The sequence below is a fragment of the Bubalus kerabau genome, chromosome 10 (assembly GCF_029407905.1).
Source record: "Bubalus kerabau isolate K-KA32 ecotype Philippines breed swamp buffalo chromosome 10, PCC_UOA_SB_1v2, whole genome shotgun sequence".
In the NCBI taxonomy this organism is placed as follows: Eukaryota; Metazoa; Chordata; class Mammalia; order Artiodactyla; family Bovidae; genus Bubalus; species Bubalus kerabau.
In genome coordinates this window covers 84,586,584-84,603,315 of record NC_073633.1, presented here as the reverse complement: position 1 = coordinate 84,603,315, position 16,732 = coordinate 84,586,584, and the positions used below count along the sequence as shown (strand labels likewise).

Here is a 16,732-nt window from a genome sequence, read left to right as displayed (position 1 = left end):
TCATTCTTTCTGAATCTATTAGTAATTGCCCTCTACTCTTCCCTTGTAGCGTATTGTATACCTTCTGATCTGGGAGACTCATTTTCTAGTGTCATATCTTTTTGCCTTTTCATACTGTTCATGGGGTTCTCAAGGCAAAAATTTCCTCGAGGTTTGCCATTTCCTCCTTCAGTGGATCATGTTTTATGAGAACTCTTCACTATAACAATAGCTATTTTGAAAGGGATAACTGAAAGTGACAATTTCACTTTCAGTTCAACCTTTCAAGTGAAAGGTTCTTTGATGTATGTGTTATATTCAAGATCAAGAGGCTTAGAGAGGTAGATTTACGTGATACCGCTACATAACAAGTATACATATATGCTAATCTTTCCAAGTGTACTGTTAACCAGAGTCCAGAGCCCTACCAGGGAAAGTGAAAATGGCAAGTGAAAAAGATTTTCTTTCCACTCTTCCTCAGCAATTTTCATGCTGAGCTAAAATGCTACCTGAAGGGTGATCCCACAGAGCATTCAAGCCAGAAGAATAACCTGGATAGAGTTTTGAGATGAAGGAGCAAGGGACAAGTGACCCCAGAAGACTGAACAAGCTGCAAAGGACAGAAGCCTCTGAGAACTGTCCTACAACTGGGGCCTCCCCACTCCAAATCTTGGCTCCCTGGTTATACTTGCCAGATCGGTTCACTCATCTCTCCAAACACTCTGTCCCATTGGTTCTCATTCCCTCTCTCTCCTGGCAAGTTTGGTACAGAGACCTGGGGATGGCCCATCCCTGGAAACTCCAAGGACTTGTTCCTGGACAGAGAAACTACAGTGTGGTTTGATAGCTTTTCTTGTCTTTCCTTAGATTCTAGGTTTGCAGTCTACCCCGGTGTGGTGTGACTGGCAGGCCCTGAGGAACTGTTGTGCTAAGGACCCATCGACTGTCATGAACCTGATTCTGGAAGCCAAGGTACCATTTTCCTGGGTACTATTCTCCTTCCTCCTCTTTGTAGATTTGCCCCTCCTTAGCCAGTTAGGTAGACTCCTTTCCATATGTCAAGGTTCACATTTTTTTCTATAATTACATAACACTCTTTTTTCTCTTTTTTATGCATGTGAAACTTACCAACATTCAGAGAAGTGTAAAGAATAAGACAGTTAACGCTTTTGAACTAACACCCTTGTTTTCATACATGAAATTTCCTACACTGTCCACAGTAGGTACAAAATACATACCCAATGTGGAACTGCTGCACGAGCATCCTCACCTTTACTAAGATGTTACCACATTGTTCTGGCCCTGTTAGGCTCCCACTCACAGTCCCTATTGCTGCATCTTCTTGGCAATTTTGGCATTGTCCAGCTTTTTACTTTCTGCCAATAAGACGGTATCTCGTCATTGTTTTAATTTACGTTGTCATGATTACTAATGACCTCAACTACCTTTCCATGTGTTTGTTGGACATTGAATGCTGAGTAAATTTTTTCTTTACCCTTTAAGAAGCTGATCTGTATCATAGATCAAAATGTAGATGTGTTTATTCAGGTGCTGACTCATCCAGGAAACCTTTATTGACCACTGTGCTAGATAGTGGTGAAGCAAAGGTCATTCAGCTTAGCCTTTGCCTTTGCCTTTGCGCAACTCATTCTTTTGGGAAGGGGGTGGGTAGGGCGAGGGTGGGGGGCAATGTGAGACATATCCCTAGGTGATTGTGATATACCAAGTGACAGAAGCAAGCCCAGACTGTGGTGGTGGCACAGGCAGGGCATCTAATGCAGCATGAGAGACAAGGGAACATCCTGAAGAAGGTGGCCCCAGGCAGAGTTGCGGGGAGAGCCTTCCACATGCCACCATAGAACACTCAGCCGTAGCTCTGAGAATTCCACCGTCTGAAACTTTAATCCAGAGTTCACAAATTGGGGGTGGGGATGCAGGGAGTAGCAAGGGTTGATATCAATGGAATCCAACACCAACGTGTTTATTTGGCCTGTGCAATAGTGGTCTGCAAAATTTTTAGCTTTTCATATTGATTTCATTGCCAGCATTGGAAAATAGGGAGATTTTTCAATTAAAAAAAAAAATGTTTTTGTAATTTATTTTTTCTGGCCATGCCACAAAGCATGTGAGAGATAGCTTAGTTCCCTGATGAGGAATTGAACCCATGTCCCCTGCAGTGAAAGTGTGGAGTCTTAACCACTGGACCACCAAGGAAGCCCTAAAATTTTTTTTGAAAATTTCTAAACTCTGGCAGCACGGGGCCTGCACAGTCATATGGCCACAGTCAGAGCTGAGTAGGCTCTGTGTCCTTTGACAGTCCTCTCCGTCTTGCCCACTTCCTTAGTATCTTCCCGTCACCGACACCAAGTGCTTGTGGCTGTATGTCATCTGTTTCTTTTCTATAGTCGAGCTAAGAGGAAAAGGACATCTTTAGCTGCCTACTTGCACCATTTTCAGAACTTACCTTGCCAATTGTAGTCCTTTATGATCCCACTTTAATCCCACAACGAAGTTCCCATCAACACTTCCCAAGCTGTCCTGGGGCTTTGGCAGATTCAGGACTGCTGAGAAAAACCAGGCAAGCATTGAATGAGTGACAAGGCCTGGATTTTAAAGGGGTTGAAGGCATGTGTGTTTCCTTCCAGGAGTATGAGCTATGTGAGGAGTGGGGCTGCCTCTACCCTATTCCAAGAGAACATTTAATCAACCTACATCAGAAGCATCTCCTCCACCTTCTAGAAAGAGGAGATCATGAAAAGGCTCTGCAGGTAAGCCTCCAACTCTTCCCAGTTTTCTTTGGGGAGGGATGCAAAGGTTGGTCGAATCGGATGGCTCTGTTCCTACTGGATCCCATCCAGAGCACTCACAGTCTCACATCTGCTCCTCTATAAGCTGGTTATAGTCACCCTGCCTGTAAGTGCCAACCCTACATTAGGTGCCAGGTGGGCAGCTGGGTCCAAGATCCTGCTGATCTCTGGTCCTGTCAAAATCATCATTTGTGAAGCTAAGGAGTGGTGGGGGAAAAAAAAAGAGTGCAGAAAAAGGGTTAATCCAAAGTGAATAAACCGAAAGGTTCTGTTCTCAAACAAAACAAGGCTGGACTAAGAGTTCTTCTACAGGCCTCACCTTTCTCCTCTACCTTCCTCCTGCAACAGCTTCTACAAAGAATTCCCGACCCCACCATGTGCCTTGAGGTCACAGAGCAGTCCCTCGACCAGCACCCTAGCTTGGCCACTTCTCACTTCTTGGCCAACTACCTCACCACCCACTTCTATGGAGAACTGACCGCTGACCGACACCGTGAAATCCAGGCACTGTACATGGGATCCAAGGTCAGGAGGGGAAGGGGCTGTCGGGAAAGCATGCTGGTCCAGCTCCCACTTGAGAACTTGCTCTTCCAGGCATCTGCCTTCCTTGACCTGTGCTATATAAAGTCTTGACCCTAATAGCCCACCATATCCCTTAGAACTTAGCGTTGCCTACTGCTCTGCCTCCAAAGTGAATTTTACGGCCCTCCTAAGTTCTCTTTATGCTTTGCCTGACATCTGCTATATCAAGGCTTCTAAATTCTGACTATGAATTAGAATCACCTGGACTTTCTAAAAATAGCAGTAGTTGACCCACACCCTAGAGTAATTACAACTGAACTTTTTGGGACAGGACCTGCCTGCTTTCCAGAAGGATTCTGATGTGAGGACTTAAAACTGCTGCTTCAAATCCTTAAAACTACTCTGTGCTAAAGGAAAGGGGTCAATTGTCTATTGAAAGGTTGTTGTTGAATCACGCGAAGACACCAGGATTCTTGGCCCCCAGAGGAGAAGAATTCAATCTGCGGCCAGAGACGAGGCTTGATCGCTCAGAGCTTTTGTGTAATAAAGTTTTATTAAAGTATAAAGGAGATAGAGAAAGCTTCTGACATAGGCATCAGAAGGGGGCAGAAAGAGTACCCGCTTGCTAGTGTTAACAATGAAGTTATATACTCTCCATTGAATCTAAAGAATGTCTGGAGGTTATAAAGACCTCATCAGACCTACTCCCATAATTTACATTTTAAGATAACAGAAGGTTTAATCCAGAGGCTGTCCTTAGGCAAGATACATTATTGTTATATAATCCTAAGGAATGTGGGGAAAGAAAAAAAGTTTGTCCTTTCTTCCTCCTTGAGAATTCCAGACCCCTCTCTCCTTGGGAACCCCTAGACTCCTTATCAACCTGCCTAGGAACTGACTCCCCCATTCCCCCCTTTTGTTTTAGGAGAATTATGTTGCCTAGGGAAAAGGGGCAACGTTCTCGTTCCATAACTGCTTCCGAGCTGACAAGGGGGGTTGTCCCTAAATTGGTGAGGCAACATATTCTCCTAATCCTCATATTGAGGATATCTGATCCAGGGGCCCCAAATAGTAGCTGGAGGAAGTTGCAACAGTAGCAGGAATTTGAGCAATCATTTGTAACTTAAAAGCTTTCATGCCGCTAGAAACAAATCCAGTTATACAATTACAGATGCAGGCAACATAGTCATTAAAACAAGTTAAAATCGAAATTAAAAGTCACAGTATGTCCATAGTTAAAGTACAAAGTGTTGTACCAGTCCATTTTAGGGTTGGTAAATGTCATCAGATGAAGAAGAGGCATCGCATGTGATTGTTGTCGAAGGTATTCACAGACTTGGAGAAAGTCTTTTACTTCAAGTGGGGATGTCCACCACGGGAAGCCTTCCACTGATGAAGAGGGGAGCGCTCCGCAGACCCAGCAGTTAGACCAATTGTGGAATGCAGCATAGGAGTGAGCCCAGGACAGGAAGACATTGTCTTGAGGATCCAACGGCAGACTCAGGATATTTGGAGTCAGCAGAAGTAGACTCACATAGATTATCAGGCCCATCCGCTGCCCTTTGCTTAATTCTAATGCTCGGGTCAGGGCCACAAGCTCTGCTAACTGAGCACTGGTTCCCTGGGGGAGAGATTTTGCTTCCAAAACCTGTTCAGCAGTCACCATGGCGTAACCTGCCTTACGCTTTCCATCCCAAACAAAAGAATTGCCATCTGTAAATATTTCCATGTCAGGATTGTCTAATGGGGTATCCTTTAGATCCTCCCGAGCTGCATAGTTTAAAGTTAGGAATTGAGAACAATCGTGATCAGGTGTTTCATTTTCCTTCTCAGGAAGGAAAGTGGCAGGATTTAAATTTCCACAAACTAAGCTTAGTTACTGGTCCTTCTAACAACAATGACTGATACTTAAAAAGCCTACTGTCTGTCATCCAAATATTAACCTTAGAATTTAAGATTCCACTCACATCATGAGAAGTCAGTACAGTAAGGTTTCGTCATTAGTTATTTTTAAAGCTTCAGGTGCTAATAAAGCCGCTGCCCCAATTACTCTTAGGCAGTGGGGCCACCCACGTGAAACTACATCTAATTCTCTGCCTAGATAAGCAATAGGTTGCTGGTGAGGCCCTCAGGGTTGTGTCAAATCTCCCAATGCCACACCTTTTCTTTCAGTGACAAACAAATTCTGACCCTGTGGGGAAGCTCAGAGCTGGAGCTTGCAGGAGAGCAGCCTGAAGAACCTTAAAAGCCTTTTGAGTTTCTGGAGACCAAACCAGTTTGTCGGTTTGGGCCTGCTGAGTTTCAGCTATAAGTTTATATAAAGGCCGGGCAAGTTCCTTGTAACCCGGAATCCAAATGTGAAAGTAACCTGTGATTCCCAAAAATCCTCTCAATTGTCTTAAAGTCATAGGTAGGGGATGATTTAGTATAGGTTTAATTCTCTCAGGGCCTATGGCCCTAGTCCCTTCTGATATGATTAGGCCCAGATATCTAACCGATTGTTGACAAAGCTGAGCCTTTTCTCTTGATGCCTTGTAACCACAGCCTGCCAGAAAGTTTAAGAAATCTTCTGAGGCTCGCGAACAAGCTTCCTCTGTCTCAGCACAGAGCAAAATATCATCTACGTATTGTAACACCACTGCTTCAGAGTGATTAAAGTTTTGTAGATCCCATGACAAACTTTGTCCAAATAAGTGAGGACTGTCACGAAATCCCTGGGGCAAAACCGTCCAGGTTAACTGAGAAGCTGGCTGTGTAGGGTCTTCAAAGGCAAATAGAAATCAACTTTCTTCCACCAAAGGCACTGAATAAAAGGCATCCTTTAAATCAATTACTGAGAAATATTTGGCCCGTTCAGGAATTTTAGACAATAGAGTATAAGGATTAGGCACCACAGGGTGTAAAGGAACTACAGCCTCATTTATTATTCGTAAATCTTGAACTAGTCTCCATTTACCATTCGATTTCTTTATACCCAAAATAGGAGTGTTGCAAGGACTGTTATAGGGAATTAATAGTCCCTGCTCCTTTAAATTTTTGATGGTGGATTTTAACCCTTCCTTAACCTCAGGTTTCAGTGGATACTGCTTCTTCTGTGGAAATACGTATGGGTCTTTGAGCTTAACAACTACAGGATTAGCATTTTGTGCTCGACCCACAGATTTTCCATCAGCCCATACTCTAGGATTTACATTTTGTTCAACTAAAGGGAGGGAAAGGAAGGGCTCCATATTCATGAAAACAGGGGCATGGACCTGGCTCAGTATATCCCTTCCCAAAAGGGGTAAGGGAGATTCTGGCACGATCAGAAACTCGTGTGAAAACAGCACAGAATCCCAGTTGCAAGATAAAGAATAACTGAAATAATACCTTTTGGCTCGTCCAGACAGTCCCATAAAGGAAGCGGATCGGGAAGAAAGTGGGCCAGGGGCTTCAGTAAGCACAGAATAAATTGCCCCAGTATCTAAAAGGAAATCGACGGATTGGCCCCCCACAATTATTAATACCCGGGGTTCCTCAGGTATAATTAGGACGGGAGCTTGTGTGGGGACCCCCGGGCACCTTCAGTCCTGATTGTCTTGAGAGTCCGATCCCGGAGACCTACGCCTCCGGGAGCAGTCTCTCTTCCAGTGTGGTCTTTTGCAGACCGGACATGGAGCCGGGGGCGGCTTAGATGCATGAGGGCAATCCCGCTTGAGGTGCCCCTCCTTTCCAGTAGGGGCAGTAATAGCAAGCCCATCCCTTTTCACCTGGGCCCCTCTGGGCATTTTTCTCAGGCTGTTTAAGGCCTTATCAACCTGCCTAGGAACTGACTCTCTCACTATGCAGTGGGATAACAAGTCCTTACCCTTGATGTGTAACCTAGTAGAAGAAATTACAAGCTAATTTCAGTGGAGTAGTGTTTAGGAAAAGATAAGGCCTTCTAACTCTCTGATGATTGTGATTGCCTGTCATACTGTCCCCTGAGTATAGAACACACTGCATGAATAGAACCATGAACATGACCACCAGCCTACTTGCTAAGAGTTCAACCACGTAAAATGATCCTAAAGAGGATACACCTGTTTTTCTTTTTTGGCTGTACTGTGCCTGAGTGGAATCTTTGAAGACTGGCAATGATCAGAGCCAGTGAACATATTTCAAGCCCAGTGATAACAACCCCTAGGAAGAATTTAGAGTCATCATTCATCTGTAGGACCCTGGAGATGCCAGGTTTAGTCCACCTTATATTGCTTATTCTAGCAAAGCCTCAGAAGGACAGAATGGTGACTTTAAGGATCAGGAAGAAGTCAATCATGCCTGGTTGGTCTAAGCTGGGGGTTAGGAGACCAGCACCTGTGAGCCAAATCCAGTCCTCTGCCTGCTTATATAAATCATGTTTTATTGAAACACAAGAATGTACGCTCATTTACCAGTTGAGTAGTTGCCAAAAGACCTTATGGCCTATAAAGTCTGAAATATTTACTATCTGAACCTTTCCAGAGAAAGTTCCCCTCATCTTGATTGCCACCTGGAGGATTTAGCTAGGAGTCCAGCCTTCCTTCCTTTCTAAAAGACTCCCAGCCAGCTGGCCAAGAGCCCATTGGTCCCAGATACCCTTCCCACTTCCCCGTGAGAATCTTGACTTTCTTCTGAAGTTCATATCCTGTTTTCTTCACGCTGGGGCTCTCCCCCACTCCTAGGTGCTGCTGACCCTGCCCGAGCAGCACCGGGCCAGCTACGCCCACCTGTCCTCCAGCCCCCTGCTCATGCTGGAGCAGCTGCTCATGAACATGAAGGTGGATTGGGCCGCTGTGGCCGTGCAGACTCTGCGCCAGCTGCTGGCCGGCCAGGAGATTGGCTTCACCACGGACGAGGTGGACGCACTGCTTTCCAGATACGCGGGAAAAGCCCTGGATTTCCCATACCCTCTGCGGGAGAAACGCTCAGGTAACGGCCAGCGTGCTTGGGGGAGTTCTACGTGGAGAAGGAAATACTGTGCTCCATCCTCAGTTTCCATTTCTCCTCTTTTATGATTTTGAGTTGATAGAGAATGAGAGGATACGCTTCAGGAGAGAGAGCTCTTTTGTATAGGAGAGATCTCAGTCTTGGAGGAAGTGGCAGGCTAACCTGAATGAAATGATGGTGGATAACCGCCATGTGCATCATAACATAAAGGTTCAGAAAACAAAACATGCTGAGAGTGGTGTCTGTCTAGCCTTGGTGCAATGGGCTCTTAAGTGCCATCATTTTGATTTGAGGACTATTCCCAGGGTCACATCAGATGTCACTAGTATGTGAGCTGACTCAGTCTCTACTAGAATGAAGAAAATGAAATAAATGAGGGCTAATGTTCCCAGCCAGCTTTTTTTTTTTTTCTTACTCCCTACCCTCCAGGACTATCACTTAAATATCTTCCACTTTCTTCTGGACATCTTTTGATTTATTCTGTAAAATCCTAGTGTCTACATCATTTATCTCACATGCCTAACATAGTTTGTTTATTGAAGCATTTGAGAAGCATGCTTATGACTGTCTTAGACGCCCTTCTCTCATTCTTTGCATACCTGGTAGAATCATGGGATGACAGTGAAACCAACAGGGCTTTGAACTAAATTCCTAGCAAAACAAGTAAGGTTTGTTTATGGTAGAATGATCTGTCAACATTTTCCTTCCCTGCAGACTCTGTGATTCACCTCCAGGAGATTGTCAGTCAGGCCTCAGACCTCGAGACCTTGTCTAGGTCACCATCAGCCGAGTTCTCTTCTGCTACTGCTCCTGGTAAGAATGAGTTCTGAGAGTTACCCATTTTTCAGTTCAGTCTTGCCTTACTCTGATTTTCTGATTCTTTTGTTGCTTTTTTCATTTCCAGTCACAACATTCTTATTGGTTTTTTTGATTTGTTCCAGCTTTGTATATCCCAGAAAACTCAACATATGAATGATTCTTATTATTTGCAATAGTATATCTATGAAGATTCCACAATGAATTAGCAAATACTGAACCATTGCTCCTAGGGAAAATATGCTTGTATGTATGTGTATGCTTGTACGTATACAGACGTATATATATGTATATATAACATTTCACATACACGATAATCTCAAACTGAAGACAGTTCATCCCAGTAGATTCTATTTTCTTTATTGTACAAAAGAGAAAAAGAGGCTCAGAGTGTTAAAGTGACTTGCCTGAAGTCACCCCATTCACGAGTGCATATTGAGCATTTGGGATTCAAACCCTGTCCAGCCATCCCCAGAAGTGAGCTTCTTGCACTCCCTGCCGCACTGTCCTCTACGGGCTCCATTCTCTGGTCTGCTCTGTATAAGGAAGCAAAACATGACCTTATTCAACCGTAGATGAGAACCTGCATAATAACAAGCCTGCAACTCCAATTATTCACCACTCTATATGTGTCTACAAAAGCAATGCAAATACCGATTTTGAAGTTAAAAGTAGATTTTAACAAGTAGGCAACTTCACAAATATGGAATCTCCCAATAAGGAGGATCGACTGTTTAGTTGTCATGTTCGTCCTGCAGGGAGTTATTTATGCCTGTCACCCACACCGGGTGCAAGGCCTTTGAAGTCTCCTGCCATTTCTCGGTCACCACTTTTCACCACCCTTCCACTCCAATCTGCTGACTTTTGCCCAATGGGCTGCACTCAGAAGAGGCTCAGCAAGAGTTTGTTTTGCCAACAGTCAGGAGAACAGGCTCCTGGGGAGAGGTCAACAATCCCTCTTCTTTTGGGTGCTGCTAAGAGTCACTGTGCTCCCAGTTCTCTTTTTCTGTGACATGCCAACATCATTCTGCTAGGTACCATACCATCCTTCTGCTTAGATACCATAAAGCAAAGTGGCATTTTGTGGCCCAACTTTGAGAAGGAGCCATGCTTCAGGATAATCAGCAGACCTAACAGAAGGGCTCAGGTGTACAGGGATATGAGCAGCTGCACAAATCTGCATAAGGCAGCCTGAGCAGCTTTGGTGTACTTAATTTTTTCTTTATTTTTTATTAGACAAAATTTCCAGTACACAAAAGTAGAGAGAATAGTGTAATGAAGTGTCACGTACCTATTACTCAGTTGCAATATTTATCATCTGAGTTTGACCATTCTTGTTTCATCTGTACCCCTGTCCCTCTACTGGATTATTCTGAAACAGATCCTAGACATCATACCATTTTGTTCATAAATAAAACAGTGTCTATCTCGGGAGTTCCCTGGTGGTCTAATGGTTAGGGTTCAGGGCTTTCATAGCTATGGCTTGGGTTCAATCCCTGGTCAGCGAACTGAGACCCTACAAGCTGCATGTCATGGCCCCCCCCCAAAAAAACCCCCAAAAACAGTGTATATCTATGAAAGGTAAGGACTTACATAAAACAAAACCATAACATCATTCTCATACCTAAAACCAAATTAATGATTCCTTATTATTATAAACTATCCAGTCCATATTCAGATTTCCCCAGTAATCTCATGAGGAATTTTTTTAGGATTGGTATTTCTAGAATAAGGATGTAAATAATGTCCACACATGGCATTTGACTAAACTCTCTCTTAATAAGAATCTCTTTTAATCAATAGGTTTCCATACCCTCTTTTTCCCTCTATCTCTTTTTTATTTGTGAAGGAAACTGGTTCACTTGTCCCATAGAGCTTCCCACACTCTGGATTTTGTTGACTGTCACCCTGTGGTAATCTGGGTCTCCATCCCCGATGTTTCCAGTACCCTGTAGATAGATCTAGAAGCTTGATTTGATTCAGGCTCAGTGTTTTTTGGCTAGTATATTTGATAGGCGGTCTTGTGCCTTCCGTCAGGAAATGCACAATGCTCTTTTTTTCTTTAAATCATCAAGTTCAGAAACATGACATATTTATTTATTGGGCTGTGCTAGGTCTTAGTTGTGGCATGTGGCATCCAGTTCCCTGACCAAGAACTGGACCCAGGCCCCCTGCATTGGGAGCCAAGAGTCTTAGCCACTGGCCCACCAGGGAAGTCCCACACAATGCTCTTTTGGCAATCAGCCATCGATGATCATTAATTGGAGCTGTGGTATCAGGAGGCTTTGTAAAATGGTACAATTCTAATTGTCTCCTTCGTTTGTCATTTATCAGCTTGACTGTTAATCACCTTTTACTCTGACTTCTGGCTCTGACTCCTAGGTGTCTCCACTGTACATTCCCCAAGTCTGAGGGAGAGGAACTTCCCCCCGAGTCAGTTGCCACTGGAGTTTGTGCCCCCAGCCACACCCCCTGCCAGGCACCAGTGGGTCCCAGATGAGAGTGAGAGCGTCTGCATGGTCTGCCGCAGGGAGCACTTCACCATGGTAAGTCTTATCTGTCTCCAGCTTCACCTGCAGGAGAAAAGAAAGTTCTCCTTCATGAGCCTGAATTTATAGTCACCTCCTGTCCCCAAGAGAGAGGGTATGTTCAGAAGGTGTAAGGCACTGAGTTTATCTTTGACCTGACCAGGATGTATTTTCTGAGTTCAGATAGAGGGTAGACCGCCCCCACTCTTGAGTAGCCTTAAATTCTAAATCTCTGCCTTTCTTATGAAATAAATGATAAGAGGCAGAGGTATTGCAGAAGGAGTGACCAAACATCAGGACATCTTGTTTCCAGCTCTTGTGTCTTTTGCAATAAGACAGGTGACCTGGTAATGGTTTTCTGTGCTGGAGCCAGAGGACTTCAGTTCTCATCCCAGCCCTACCTCTTACTTGCAATGTGACTATTAATCTTTTCATCTCAGATGCTCACTTGTAAACTGGGGGTGATGATTATTACTTGGTTCATAAACACTATAGTAACACGTTACCACACTGAGCACAGTACCTGCCTGGCATAATAGCTCAGCACGTGGGAAAATGACAATGGTGTAGTTTCTCTGGGTTTGTTTCCTCCTCTTCTATAAAAAAGGTGTAAAATGTCTATCAACCTCTTATGATGAAATAAGGCAGTATTTGTAAAACACTTGAAAAAAGGACACTTTTTCATCATCATCGATACCTTGTAGAACTGTGTTCCTCATTGGCTGGGAAAGTCACTTCTTCCCCACTGCTTTTTATTCCGTCTTCACATGTTTCCTCCACAGACAGGTAGGGCTTGTCAGAAGCTCTTGCAAAACTGTCCATGACTTGGGCATGTTTGCCCATCAACCGAAAGAGATTTTTAAACGTCAGTTGTGTGAAGGCAAGGATTAGTGTGTTCTTTCTCAACAGATGCCCAAGCACCTGATAGTCTTAGCAAGTCACAGGTGGCTCATTCCAAGGATAAATGGATTGACAGGTTGCTCACAGGTCCGGCCATCTCACTTTCTCTTCCCTGCTCCTCTTTCTCTTTCCAATAACGCTCCTCAGTTCAACAGGCGTCATCACTGTCGCCGCTGTGGCCGGCTGGCGTGCAGTTCCTGCTCCACCAAGAAAATGGTGGTGGAAGGCTGCCGAGAGAACCCCGCCCGCGTGTGTGACCAGTGCTACAGCTACTTCAACCAAGAGTGAGTGTCCTGCGGCGGGGCCGCTGCGGCGGGTGACCAGCGCCCCCTCCCCCGGGGTCCTGACACACCTACAAGTCTCATGAGGGAGAGCATCTCAAATCTGAGCAGTTACAGAAGGTTTTCTTTCCACATTCACACTGAAATGCCATTAAGCCTGCAGTGTAATGGTCGACCTTGGTCAGAGAGACATCAGAGAGAGGACGTAGGGGTGCGTAGAAGCAGAGAGCAAGCGCGTGCGTGATGTTCTGAGATCAGGGCCCTGGGTTCTTTGGCCTGTCCCCTAACTGAGGCCACTGATCTTTGCTTGCCAACACCCTCACCTCTTTTCCAGCCACTCTTGCTTCAGTCGGTCTCAGCTGGACTCAAAACGACACGCTCACCTACTGAATGTTGGGGCCTCACTTACATCAGCTCTCATCGACCTTATCATTCTGGCTTGTTATCCATGACTCAGAGTCCCCACACACTTTCCTACACACAGTTCACCCGGGGACAAATCTCAGAAACTGTTCACGCCACTGGCAAAACAGGTCAAGGGATTTTTGCCGGCTCAGTGTCGCTCAGTTTTTTCCACTACTTCTGGCGGCAAAAGAGGGTAAAACTAACTGCGTGTGGGCATATGAGCCAAAGCAGCTATCCAAAAGCCAAATTACTTAGACTTCTTTGTGTTTTATGAACAGACTTAAATCGATCTCAAATGCATGTTTGTGTTTCTTTTAACATGAACTTTTTTATCATTGTTTATCATGGTGTTTACTGACCTGATAGAAAGGAAGATGTGCCTTGCTTATACCACAGTTTCTGTGACCCTGGCATACCACTGTCTCCCTCCTAGTGGGGGTCAGGGAAATTACCCATTTATCTTTCTGCTGAGATTTGAAATGAGCAGTCAATAAGGATTCTTTCACTCAGCAATCACTCAGCAGTAATCACTTTTCCCTTGAGGAGTTCCTATTTTGGTGGGAAGATAGCCAAAACACAGACCACAAAGCCCTTTGGTAAGTGCGGTATGGAGACACATCCAGCTTAGCTCAGTGATCAGGAGGGTTTCCTAGGGGTGTGGCACTTGGCCTAAGCCTCCCTAGAGGATGAAAAGTTGGTGATAAAATAAGTCAAAACAGAGTGTGTCCAAAAGTGGGAGTAACAGCTGCAAAGTCAGGGATAGGAGAAAATGTGGGTCCTTTGAAAAGTGTAAATAGGTAGGTCATGGGCTAGGGTTCTAGACTCAGGGGCTGGCAGCTGAGCTTGGGAGGACCTAGGGAATGGCACAATGGCTTGGAGCTTGCTCTTTGGCAGCATGGGCTGGGATTGGTTGATCAGAAGGCTCCTCATGCAGGTGATAGCCTTGGGCTCTGGCCTGTGACATTGGGATCTAGTGGTTAATGGCACCAATTGAACTTGATCAAAGCCTATGACAGTGTGAATAGGACTTTTATGGGTTGAGCAGAGGTCATGGGTGGTAGGAGATGGTCTCCAGAGGCAGCCAGACCATGGGGAGCTTTGTCTGCTGCTGCTAAGTCACTTCAGTCATGTCCGACTCTGTGCGACCCCAGAGATGACAGCCCACCAGGCTCCCCCGTCCCTGGGATTCTCCAGGCAAGAACACTGGAGTGGGTTGCCATTTCCTTCTCCAATGAAAGTGAAAAATGAAAGTGAAGTCGCTCAGTCGTGTCCGACTCTTAGCAACCCCATGGACTGCAGACTACCAGGCTCCTCCGTCCATGGGATTTTCCAGGCAAGAGTGCTGGAGTGCGGTGCCATTGCCTTCTCCATGAGCTTTGTCTGCTAACCTGCAAATGTGGAATATTTGTACCCCGAGGAGCTATTAAAGAATTTGAAGCAGAAGCATAGCATAATGCATTTTTTGAAAGCTTGCTATACCTACAAAGTAGAGAATAGATTGGCAGAATCAAGGAGACCAGTTGAGAAGCTACTGCAGAGGCAATAGCATTGAGTGATGAGGGCTGTCTCTGAGACAGGGATGAGGAGAGAGATGAGGATATTTAAAGAGGTATTCAGGAGATGGAATGGACAAGAAATGATAAGTGGTTGGCTGTGACAGGTGAGAGAGAGAGAAGAGTTTTGGATGATTCCCGGATAATCTCAGTGCAGTAATAGTAAATGTCAGTGCTGTATACCAAGCTCAAGGAGGAGGAGGAATTCAGTTTTCACAGGCATTTCGCCTTTTCTTTCTCTGTTTCCAGTGTACCAGAGGAGAATCCAGGACAAGCAGAAGGTAAGGCTAACTCACATGCCCTGTGACTTCTTTTTTTTGACCATGCTGCCAGGTTTGCAAAAGCTTAGCTTCCCAACCAGGAGTTGAACCTGAGCCCTTGGAGGCGAAAGCACAGAGTCCTAACCACTGGACCGCCAGGGAGCTCCCTCCTTGTGACCTTTCCTTTCTGTGCTCAAGTTAGCCATTCCTTCAGCATACCTGCTGCAACTGACACCCTCAGTGGCAACTCAGTCCAGTAGGCTGACCAAAGAAAATTCTTGGCATTTCTATCAGGCTTCATATTAACTTATCACACTGGCCCATTAGCTTCCAGCATCGAGAATGCCAGTAGCCAAAGAATTGGGTCCTGAACTTTTAGTAGCTTATTTTTCTTGTTTCCCCCTAGGTTCCCCTTGACCACCATCCTGCCTCCCAACGCTCCCTCCCTCCCCTTAGCAGTCACTGTTGGTAGTTTGGGCAGGTTGGTTTAGAGCAGCCAGTGGCTCAGCCGTCCACTGGGGAAGCATGTACCTTTCAGGGCTTCTCACATGAAGCAACAGGGTTGTGTGGCAAATATTGCAACACTCATCCCGGGTCTGTGCCTGGGGAAGAAAATTTGAGGTTCCCAAGGTGATCTCCTGAAGGAAATACGAGGGACCAAAAGGAAAGAAAGAGCCCTAAGATAGCAGGCAGGGATCTGCCAACAGCTCACGCTGCCCACTGGCTGGACTAACTGGGCTGCTGCCAATGAATGACACATGGATGGTATTTGTCTTCTCAGCCCCAGACAGCTCCAAGAGTGAAAGCCCTCCATATTCAGCTGTGGTGAGAGTCCCCAAAGCAGCAGAGGTGGAATGGATTTTGGATCTGAACGAGGAGGAAAATGAGCTGGTGCGGAGTGAATTTTACTATGAGCAGGTAATAGCGATAAAATGGATAGTCATTTGAGTTTCTTTATAATGTGTAGTCTGGAGAAGGAAATAGTAGCCCACTCCAGTATTCTTGCCTGGAGAATCCCCATGGACAGACAAGACTGGCGGGCTACAGTCCATGGGGTCGCCAAGAGTCAGACACGACTGCTCAGCTGAAAACACACACACATGATGTGTAGTCACAGCAGGAAATGCAGAGTTGGGCAAACACAGGCTGGTCTTCACTTGCTCACAGTGTAATCACATGGGAGCTAAGGCAGGGAAACCAGTTAAAAGCACAAAATGAGGGACAGCTTGAGAAATACACAGGAGAAAATCAGGAAAGCCTTCGTGGCATTTAAGATGAGCTTTGGAAGTGAGGTAGGAGTTTGACAAGCAAAAGTTTGGGTGTCATGAGGGGAGTGAGGATAGGGTAAGGATAAAGAGTTCCAAACTAGAACATCCAAGCAAAGACACGGTGTCCAAAATAGTTGGGGAGTTAGAAGTGGTTTAATTTGGAGGAAACATGGGGTGTTAATAGAGGTAAGGTTGAAATGGGCTACGTATGTGTAGGGCCTTACACTCTGCAGTGAGATATATGTACTTGGTAGACATGAAGGGCCATGGAATGTGCTTTAAGAATATTAATTTTAGCAGCACTGTGTCCAGTGGCTTGAAGCAGAGACCTCTCCAGGTAGCTAAACAAGCAAGTCAACTATTGTCCAAACCAGCATCAAAGAGTACCTGAACTCCTAGTAAACTGGGAAAGAAGGGCCCCTCCGGACATTCCCAAGCAGTATGTGACACGTGGACACAGCTGCCT

General features: G+C 45.2%; 1 protein-coding gene across 3 annotated transcripts in view; it reads left to right on the top strand.

Moving 5' to 3' along the window:
* Positions 1–16,732, top strand: part of ZFYVE26 (zinc finger FYVE-type containing 26) — a 70,566-nt gene that overhangs the window by 34,790 nt on the left and 19,044 nt on the right. For all 3 annotated transcript variants that reach the window (XM_055538412.1, XM_055538410.1, XM_055538411.1), the window contains exons 23-31: positions 847–951; positions 2,625–2,747; positions 3,135–3,311; positions 7,991–8,237; positions 8,970–9,068; positions 11,454–11,617; positions 12,647–12,783; positions 14,988–15,019; positions 15,780–15,916. In XM_055538412.1, coding sequence (XP_055394387.1) covers positions 847–951; positions 2,625–2,747; positions 3,135–3,311; positions 7,991–8,237; positions 8,970–9,068; positions 11,454–11,617; positions 12,647–12,783; positions 14,988–15,019; positions 15,780–15,916 — 1,221 coding nt within the window. The remainder of the gene's footprint in view (positions 1–846; positions 952–2,624; positions 2,748–3,134; positions 3,312–7,990; positions 8,238–8,969; positions 9,069–11,453; positions 11,618–12,646; positions 12,784–14,987; positions 15,020–15,779; positions 15,917–16,732) is intronic.